Here is a 10,831-nt window from a genome sequence, read left to right as displayed (position 1 = left end):
AAGGGAGTAATAGAGCTAAAATGAACTAAAAAATGGAGGGAAGAGATGAGGGTTGGAGATACAAATGGATAGAAATGGGGAAATATAGTGTAATAGTCCCTCCATTAAGGGAGTAATTGTTACCCACCTCCCCCTCCAAGTAATAATTACCTCCATATAGAGGTAATAATTCCTCCCTCACCTCCTCTTTCCACCATCCACAACCACCACAAAGCATCAATCTCCTCTCATTTCTTCTTATTTTAGCTCTCATTACTCCCTTAATAATTACTCCCATCCCAAGCAAGCCCAATGAGATTACTTTTGGAGGGAAAACATTAAATTTTTTTTACTCTATTAGTATATAGGAGGATGACCCTTATTTATATAAGGCCCTAAGAGCAAGTGTAATGATAATTCTTAAAATAAAGTTCTTCATTTACATGTCATATTTTGACAAACTACACAAACTTGAAACTTTTACCTACAATGGAAGAACTTTAAATAAAGTTCTTAAGAGTATTGATATATATTCATTGCTCAATTTTTTTGGTTTTTGGGACAAACTTGGTTCTTATTTTCAAACCAAGTTTGTCAAATGAAGAACCCAAGAACAAAAACTTTTTATCACAATAGACAAACTCATCAAAATAAAGTTCTTGTGACAAACCCAAGAACAAAAACTACCCATTGCTATTGCTCTAAGTCTTAACTTATCTAGTAACATTAAGAGCCTTTAACATACAAAATACCTAATAACATATAACATTTAACTATTACATAAATATTAGACATATAACAAAACTTTGACATAAAGACTCTAATGTTACTAACACATCAATAATGTTGGGGTTACTTCCCAACAAACATCTCCTTAAACCCAACATTACTTTAAGCTTTTCAATCATCAGGCGCAACGACCCTATCCTTCACTTGAAAGTACCTCCCCTTCACTTGAGAGTACCTTTCCTCGAGCTAACCCATCTTCACCGAATCTTCCATCAAAAGTGAATAAGTTAGTTTTACCTCTTTTGCCATTGGAAATCACCTTACCATTTTTAGTGACCTCCAAAACACCATTCTTAACATGAATGGTACAACCCAATCCATTTAATCTACCTAATGAGATTAAATTTGTACTAATGTTTGGTATGTATCTAACATCACCAAACCTTCTAACTTGGCCATCATAAAGTCTCACCTTAACTTCACCAATCCCTTCAATCTTTGCCTTATCACCATTTGTCAAACTAACCATCTTTCCTTTACATTCTTCATAAGAAGAGAACCACTCTCTTCTTCCAGATATGTCATATGAAGTTCCCGAATCTAACACTCAGCTCTCACGAGGTTCCTTTTCACCATGAACCATCAATAACTTACCATCATCAACTTCTGTCATAGCTGCAACCCCACTAACACGAGTCTTTTTCAACTCCTTCAAATCTTCTTTTGCCTTAGGACATACAACTTGTATATGGCCTAACTCATCGCAGTAGAAGCACTTGATATTAGGATTGTACTTTTTCCAACCGCCCTTCTTCTTGCCACGATATTCACCCACAAAAGCTCCTCCCTCACTTGAAGAGCCACCGCCTCCTTGTTTCATCAATTTTTCTGACTCGAGCAAAGCTACAACGGTCTCATCTAAGGCCAATGTTGTCTTCCCCACTAGTAAACTAGTGATGATCCTGTTATACTTTTTGGGAAGAAAAGCCAACAACATTATTACTGAAGAGTCACGGACGAGGGCACCTAAGAGGAGGAGGGGGTAAATTAAGTATCTATTTAAAATTTTAAGCTTAATGAAAGCTTCTTATAAAACTCTTAAACACTTTAAACAATGCTTAGATGAAAGGAGGAATCGATACTTAGAACTAGAGAGTTAGGAGTATTCAACAACGATTCAGCAAGCAGAAGTTACAGTGTACTCAACAGTTGATTCTGTAGATAAAAACGTGAGTAGAGTGTGCAGCGGAAATAAAACGAAATAGACACGACTAACGATATTTTTAAAAACTGGTTCGGTCACTACTCCGCGACCTACGTCCAGCGCTATTTTATTAAACGTCTCAGAAGTAAACTCATACAAACTAAGATCACCCCGAATAATAAAACAACTCCCCAACCTACTCCGGTTGCTAATGTTTAAAAGCTACTCCGCTTCCAAGACTTTTGCTTTGGGCTACTCCGCCGAAAGACTCCTTGCTTAAAGCTACTCCGCAATAAGACTTTTGCTTTGGGCTACTCCGCCGAAAGACTTCATGCTCAAAAGCTACTCGCTTAAGGATAACTCTATCCTAAGACTTTTTGGTTCTACCCGTTTGTTACAAGACCACTTATCTCAATGTTGTTCACTCAATTGAACGGAGGAGATAAAGTTTAAGTACAAAATACGGGATCCTTGAACACGACTAAAACGACTAGGTGCAACAACAAACTCAAGTAAAAGACTCAAAAGAACAAACTTGCAAAAGATTCAAAGATTTTGAAATGATAAACGGTTTTGCAAAGTTAATTTACTCGATTGAAAGTTTAAGTCTTTTTCAGTTTAAAACTCGTTTGTTGCACACTTGTAAAAATGAATTAAGCAAGCTACTTATAATGTCCAAGTAGTATACTTTACACATTAAAATATCTTACACTCATAAGCACAAGTGATTAAAATATTGTAAGTAGTTTGCTTGGGCGACATGCACAAGCCATCCGAATTTTTCACCAAGCAACCGAGTATTCTTCTTCAAGAAATCGGTGCCTAAGATTGCAAGAAATCAGATTGTGCACACACACAAAAATAGGCTGGGTTTTTCAACAAGAAACAAACATAAATGGTTGTGTTTATGGGAACCATAAACATTTCCATAAATGTAAAAGCAAACAACTCATTTATAATAAGTGTTTATTGTGCAAGCAAACTCCTTAGCAAGTCATTGAAAGCTCAATTTTCTTTAAAAGACTTCAAAATATTTCCAGAAAACATTTGTGAACATTGAAAGCATTTTAACAAAGATTCAAATATTTTCGAAATATTTCTTTCAAAGACGAGCCTTAATTAACTGTTGACTCAACTGTTGTTTTTGCACCTAAACGTAAATTCGTGTTAAACGATCACCTTACAACACATGACATTAGCACTAATGACAATCTTCATCTTTGATATTCATGATGACATTCTTGATAACCTTGAATTGACAATTGGAGCTTCATGTTACATGGTTAAACTTAAGAGGCACACAATTAAATAACAATGAGATTAATTTGTCTTAAGGCATCATCAACACTATCTTAATCAAATTGGGTTTCTTCAATTACCTTATCTTCTTCTTTAAATGTCTCGTCCAAACTCGCGAATTAGGTGATCATGCCATTGAACTTGTTTAGATGGTCCCTCAAATCGCCGTCATCTATCATTTCGAGCTCAAATAGATCTTTCTTCAAAAATAGTTTCTTAGCCAATGATTTCGCATTATAAATGCTACATAACTTGGTCCACAACTCCGTAGGATTTGTCTCCTCTAACACACTATATTTGATTTCGGGTGCAAGGGCTAACCGGATAGTACTAACCGCGCGCAACATCACGTCCTCCCATTTGAGAACTTGAACATCATCGGTCTTCTTGTCTTAAAGAGTCACATATAACCCCTGTTGTATGAGAACATCCTTTATCATGCTTTGCCATAACGAGAAATTGTTCTTGCCATTGAACAACTCCATCTCAAACTTTGTACCAAAACTTTTATCCATCGAGTCGTAGCCCTGATACCACTTGTTGGGGTTTTTGGTACAAATAATATAAAATGCAAAGACTCACAATATTTTGTTATGGGATTAACTCACAACCCAACCTGTATTATTATTCTTAAACCTTAATAATAATACAATCTCAATCCTCCAACACTTAGCTACTAGCTAAGATTTCCAACTATGCTTAACTCGGGATATTAAGCATACACTCTTTTATTTCCCAACAATGACTAATAACCCTTATTTATATAAGGTCCTAAGTCCTAACTTATCTAGTAACATTAAGAGCGTTTAACATACAAAATACTAACTCCTAATATTTACTACTAATAACATATAACATTTAACTATTACATAAATATTAGACATATAACATGACTTTGACATAAAGACTCTAATGTTACTAACACATTAATAATGTTGGGGTTACTTCCCAACAAGCAGTCGAAGAGGCACATTTTTAAGTTGGAATTGTAAGTGAAATGCTTTAGGGCATCAGCAATGGACAAACGAAAAATGGATTTGTTCTTAACCACATCATTGCTACCTCACGTTTTCAACAAAATCGATTTTTAAGAATTAACCCCCAACAATGATAAACGTTCTATCTAATTGTTAAATGGATTCACAAATTATTAACTACGAACTAACGGAGAATGTGATATTATTAAATTATATGAGGAAGGAGTCCACCACTATTTCATTATTATTGTTTCCTGTAAAATTCATGTCTCAAGCTTTTGCATTAAATAGCACGCATCCCTCCCACTCTCTCCCTTATTTTCCCAAGTCAAACCTTATTGCTCATTTCTTTAGAGTTTCTCTGCGAGAACCTTTACGGACGAACTACCTCGAAACGAGTCTCAATAATGGCGCCCCAGTTAGTTCTGCACTAAGAACGACTCTAAGAACAACCATTGTTAGTGTTCTTAAGCTTGTTACAAATCGTGAGTGTTAAATAGTTCGTCAAGCGTTTTTCTCGACTTTAACGGACTTAATCTACATATTGTATAAACATAATTATCAAAATTAATGCGACAAATAAGGGAAAAAAAATCAACTTAGTAGCATTAACATACGTATGAAAACTGGCGTTTATACTACACGAGACTATGCTAATATAATAAATATTGTCCATAATATGCCCACATTATTGGTTGATAGTGAATCAGACTGTATTTTCCAACTCTCTCGTGTATAATGTCACTAATCCATGGGTTTACTCTTTTATGCACACGCTTGTAATCAATACTATATATTAAATCCAGAAACCAAGAGACTTCAATGTAATTAAAGAAAGTTATACAAATTAATTATACTATATTCAACACCCTAGTTTTAAATCACTAGCACCGTGTGATGGACCCGATTAAGGGATCACAATGCAAATATTATATAGTTTGGGTTAAAATTAAATTAAATAGAAGCTTGGTAATTTTCCTAAATATTTGTAAGAGACTAAAATATGGTCAATTTCCTTAAAATAAAACAATTAATTAAGATGGTCAATTTCCTTAAAATAAAATAATTAATTAAGATGGTCAATTTTAAGGAGACTAAAAGAAAGAACATGTTTGGTAATTTTCCTAAATATTTATAGAATACTAGGAGATGGTTAATTTCCTTAAAATAAAATAATTAATTAGTATAAACATGCACACTTATGGTATTAATTATTATCATCATAAAATTATATATTAAATTTAAAATCTATGCAATATGTTAATTATTTAACATACAAAAATATAATATAAGTAGGTTATAAATAGTTCAAGTTAGATTCCATAATATATAATATTGCATAATTCTTTCGATTTGATTTAATGCATATATGTAATATATTTATAAATATATAATCCTCTTAAAATTGCATGCCTAAGTGGTAAAAGTAATTTCTTCAATAAAGAAAAGAATTGTAGTAACATTGGATATAGTTATATGATAGTAATCACTCATTTGAATAGTAAAAGTAACAATATTATCAGCGAGATTAATGAAAGTGGTAGAAACAACAACGGGAGTAGTGAAATAATCAATATTAATGTGGCAATAGTGAAAGTAACAATAATTACGGCGGGAGTAGTAAAATTATCAATATTAACGCGGCAGTAGTAATAGTAACAATAACTACGGCGGGAGTAGTGAAAGTAACAATGATTACGGGCAAGTAATGAAATGTTATTACTATTGTTTCATTAATAAGAGTAAAATATTAATAGCGGGAGTAGTGAATTTGTCTCAAAATTTATTTAATCGTAATTTTAGGATATGCCATAGAAAAATATATTAATGATAAATTTATGAGTTATGCAACTTTAAGTAGTTTTATTTAATGAAAAAAAAATTTAATGGTAAGTAGAGGTAGCCCGGGCGAAGCCGGGCACCAATACTAGTTTAACAAATACTAAGGACATATAATTAATCAAAATCTTATTAAACAACAAGCCCGTCTAGCTCAGTTGGTAGAGCGCAAGGCTCTTAACCTTGTGGTCGTGGGTTCGAGCCCCACGGTGGGCGTTTCATGTTTTTCCGTAAAACAACCTGTTTAACTTTCGAGCTACACTTTTTCAATCAGTAATCAACAAACTTCAATCGAACTTTTTAATCAGAATAGCAAATCAATAATTATGTTCAGCAACTCATCAAGTTCCTTCTCATAATAATTAATTAATTTTTTAATCGTTGTCGTTAATAAGAAAATTTGTCTACTCTCAAATTGTTGTTTGGGTTTGAGGTAAAGTGAGCTAGAAGGATAACTAGTATTATGCTTTTTTTTTTTTTGATAATTAGTTTTAGCTAAACGTACTATTAAATTGTAGCACTCGTTAATTAGTGTTATGCTATTGCTATTGAAAATTGCCAAAATCGTTCAATTTTCCTCAATCACAACAAAACCTTTGCCGATTTCAACCCCAAAGGATGCAAAACAGTTTCATTTTAACACAAGCTTAATTTTATGGTAGTACTCATAATGTGGGGTCAAACCCCGTTGGTGAACACTCAAATACACGTACGTACATGAGCTTGCATAAAACCGATCCAAAAGTAAAGTTGGAACCACTAAAGAGCCACGGCGAGTAGTAGCAACAAACAACTTCAACTAAATCAGAAAAATCTCCATTTTAACATCTCACCATATGAGTAATGATCCAAGTATCTTGTATGATATGTACAAATCAGATCTAAAAGTACACAGAAACAGCTAGTTACTAATGTGACATGTCTCGGCACCTTAACACCAAAACCGTCAGCAGAGGCTGACATCTACATGCTACTGCCTTATTTACCTGAACTTCTACAGATTACGCGGGTAGCTAAAGTATAGCTCACAAAATGCTGAATGTTTTGTTAACTAATGCTGAAAGATTAGTTACCTAACTAAAATGCCGAAAGATTAGCTACAAGCATAGCTATAGGTAGTACTAGTAGTAATAGGATATGGGATCATCAGAAGATGATCTCTGTGGCACTTCTCTTCTCACCTCATTTCCCTGATAATCAGTGGATTATCTATCTTATCGACATCAGTACACGCACCTTCTTCTCCCTTTCTGCTCTCTTAGCAGCAGGCGATCTCTCCAGTTTTCGCTGATCTTCCAGCCACACTTCCCTCACCTTCTCAATGGAGTTCAGAAGCTTCTTCTGTGGGGTTAAGGAATCAGAACCGTCTACAGTCCAGCCACCATTGCCGATCTTCATTCTCAGCAATTGAGTAGCTGGTGAGACTTGTGGCTTCACTGTAATGGTGGGAATGGGTGTTGAGGCAACAAATTCCGGATCAAGCTGCTGATTTGAAGCATTGTTCTCTTCTTGTGGAGTTTCTGAGTCTCGGTTTAGGCCGAGTTCTTCTCTCCTTCTCTCAATGGCCTGTCAAGGATTCAAATAAGTGCAGAAATAAACTGACTTAGCAAGTAAAGACATTGAGCAGTAGTACTTAGTACTCATAACCAAGGTTGAAACCCGCGGGCATGAAATATGACCTACATGGGATCCCTTCACCAGAAAATAGTTATTTACGTCAAATGAGTCAAATCATAAGAGGGTTCACCGAATTTCATACTCTGGGCATTGTGACATAACCGAAATTAACACTGCTTTGCAATCCGACCAGCTGAGACATGTCACAGTTCATATAGTGTATCTTGTAAGCTCAACAAACTTAAGTCATGGACACATGTTTTACTTCAATGTCACTAACATAATCAGAGAAAACTGATTCAATCCCAATTAAGCTTAACTACAGACTACGTCTTATTTTTCTGCATCTCAAGTATATATGCCCACGCTTGAAAATACGCATCAGGCCACAACTTCTCCGGCATAAATACTCAAAACAGCTCACCCCTATCATAGTATCATGCACAGGTTTTAGCAATTACGAAAGCTGACATCAAATGAGAATGCTCGATTCAACCTCAATTCGTTCAAATTCACGAGCTTAAAATCCAGTTGCCTTTTAGTAAGCAGCACATAAAGCACTCAATATTTGAATATTAAGTCTACAGGACACATTTAATGATATTTCAAAAAAATGCACTCCAGTGAAGTACTTCACGAGAGATTCATTTCTGAAAAAGTGTTCCAACATTTTCGGTAAAATTACAGATCATACTTTCTAGCAGTTCCATTTCATGTCAGCATGAGTCGTTCTGTGCGAGTAGGAACTTGCTACAAATTGATCCTCATACACAGACTGTAGACAATTGAAAACCCTTTTAGAGAATGCACTCACAAGAGAATGCGCTCACAAACTTCTAGGTGTCCTAACTCCTAACAACAAAGCGGAATTATGTCGATGAACATCTCAATAACAGTAAATTCCGACATTCAAATGAAGCTAAAAGATGACGTCACAAACATATACTGGTCAAACAATCAATTATTCACATCTTAGTCCATAAACCCATTAACACACAAAGAATGAGAGACAGTCTCGTAACTGAATTCGTAATCAAACATTACAGCATCACTTATATATCAATAAACTAAAACTAATCAGGACTCACACACGAACCATTAAAGAACGAAATATAAGGCATTAATTAAACCCGAATTAACCAAATATGCAAACTGACAATAAATTCAAAGAATTATTACCCTCATAATGCCTGTAATGTCTCTAAGAGGAGTTCTTGGATACCAAGAAGGCAATTGATTTCTCCTCCCTCGTCCACCACCACGCCGAGTTTCAGAATTCCCCGACAACCTCGTATCCCGACCACCCACCACCGCCCGCTGCAAACCCGGTCTCTGTACTCGAACTGCATTCCCCACTGATCCACCACCACGACCACCTCCATTTCCTGATCGATTTCTAAACCCATACCCTGATAACCCGACTCGTTGCAACCCCGGCTCGTCCACAATTAAGTTCACTCTATGGGTCGCTCCGTTGAGAAGGGCAGAAATGTCAACTGGCCTTGACAATCTATCTCTTGATACTGGTATAGGCATTTTTCTTTGATTCTTGAATAATCCTGCATAATTCAAAACGAATTAATCCAACATTTTTCAAATAAGCGAAAAATGGGTTAAACAAAAATGAATTATAATCGAAAAATGAAATGAAATGTAAGATCTAAACAAATGATTGAGACGGATGGAATAAATATAACTAGACAAGAATGAAAGAAAAGCGAAAGCCGTAAAATAAAACCGAAAAATGTAGGTAAATGCAAGCAAGAAGATATACCCTGATTTAATGTAGGTTGAAGTTGTAAGAGAGAAAGGGTGAGGTGTTAAAAAAAAAGGGAATGTAGAGAGGAAATGAGAATGAGAAGAGAAGTTGCAAAGTTTGAAAATGTGAGGTATTTTGGGTTTTATACAGGTTTGTAAAACCATTATTAGTTTGTATTTCATGAGAGCGGGATTTGAGATTGAAGCAACTAGTTTGAAATTTAGTGTCCAATTACTGTTATACCCTTTGATCAGTTTATTGGGCCTTTCATTTGAAAATGTCAGCTATGTTGTTGTAAACTAGTGTGTCCCCAGTCCATAGGAATGAATAGAGATGGAAGTGGGTCATGTCTTGTGTCGGTAAAATGACATGGTTTAGGTTCATGAAATTGGACTTCGCACTGTACTAATTAAATGAAAATGGCAGCCTAGGCACGGTCTATGTGTGTCATGTTGTGTCGTGTCGTACTTGAGCGTGCCTAAAACAATTCCTCCACTTTAACCCAATTTCTTTGTATTTTGAGCATATCGTACCTAGGGACGTACTTTTTTTTTTTTTCTAAAACTCCAGATCAGGTACAACCCACGGTTCATGGTGTGCAGTCTCGTGCCAATTTTGTGTCGTGCTAAAATGGGACGTGGGCGGTGCTGCCCAACGGCCCGCATGCCACTTATATAATTCATCATTTAGGTGCTCTCATGATTTCACAAAGAGGTAAACTATTGGCTAAAAAGATTGTTTTATTCTCATTGATAGGACGAGTTTAATAAATGTGAAAAAAAAAAAAAAAACTCAATACATGAATTTTCACGGAAAACTACGGAGTACTATTAATTTTGTTAAAGATTATGATTGAGAGTGAAAGATTGAGAGTGAAAGTTGTGTAATTTCTCATTCATCGAGTACGGTATTTATACAACGTAATACGGTGTGTATACATTAAATGCACCAAAGACATTTGCCATATTTACTATAGTAAATGTAGACTTATAGGAGGACGGTGGAGTAAATCCCGGAGGTGAGATTTTCACCTTGACTTTGTGTTTACAACACTCCCCCTTGGAAATTTCACCTTATAATTACTTGGATTGTATTATATGCTTTGAAGGGTACTACCTCATTAAAAACCTTGTCAGTAAAAACCCAATGGGATAAAACCTGACTAAGGGAAAAAGAGTGTAGTGCATATAGTACTCCCTCTGAATTCAACACATATCCTTGAGCCGTCTCATTCCGGTCTTGCGAACTAGTTCTTGGAATTGCTTTGATGGTAGTGACTTTGTGAACAAGTCTGCAAGGTTCTCGCTTGACCTGACTTGTTGGATGTCAATTGTCCCTTTTTCTTGAAGATCATGTGTGGAGAAGAATTTTGGAGCTATATGCTTAGTTCTATCTCTTTTAATATAGCCTTCCTTTACTTGAGCGATA

The 10,831-nt window shown here is 35.4% G+C and overlaps 2 protein-coding genes and 1 non-coding gene across 3 annotated transcripts; 1 reads left to right on the top strand and 2 right to left on the bottom strand.

Annotated features, from left to right (window-relative positions):
* Positions 1-901: 901 nt before the first annotated feature.
* On the bottom strand, positions 902-1,237 carry LOC141651242 (uncharacterized). The gene has a single exon (XM_074458961.1). It carries the CDS (start codon positions 1,235-1,237, stop codon positions 902-904), a length of 336 nt encoding a protein of 111 aa, XP_074315062.1.
* A 4,933-nt stretch (positions 1,238-6,170) lies between these two features.
* TRNAK-CUU (transfer RNA lysine (anticodon CUU)) lies at positions 6,171-6,243 on the top strand. Its single transcript has one exon. It is a non-coding gene; the product is annotated as a tRNA-Lys (tRNA).
* A 564-nt stretch (positions 6,244-6,807) lies between these two features.
* LOC141653250 (protein POLYCHOME-like) lies at positions 6,808-9,515 on the bottom strand. The gene is made up of 3 exons (XM_074460957.1): positions 9,419-9,515; positions 8,824-9,203; positions 6,808-7,593 (listed from the first exon to the last, which is right to left on the bottom strand). The coding sequence occupies exons 2-3, from the start codon at positions 9,178-9,180 to the stop codon at positions 7,237-7,239; spliced, it is 714 nt and encodes a 237-aa protein (XP_074317058.1). The 5' UTR covers positions 9,181-9,203; positions 9,419-9,515; the 3' UTR covers positions 6,808-7,236.
* Positions 9,516-10,831: the final 1,316 nt, after the last annotated feature.

This window comes from Silene latifolia, chromosome 4, assembly GCF_048544455.1.
Source record: "Silene latifolia isolate original U9 population chromosome 4, ASM4854445v1, whole genome shotgun sequence".
NCBI lineage: Eukaryota > Viridiplantae > Streptophyta > Magnoliopsida > Caryophyllales > Caryophyllaceae > Silene > Silene latifolia.
This window is presented reverse-complemented; position numbering and strand designations above follow the sequence as displayed.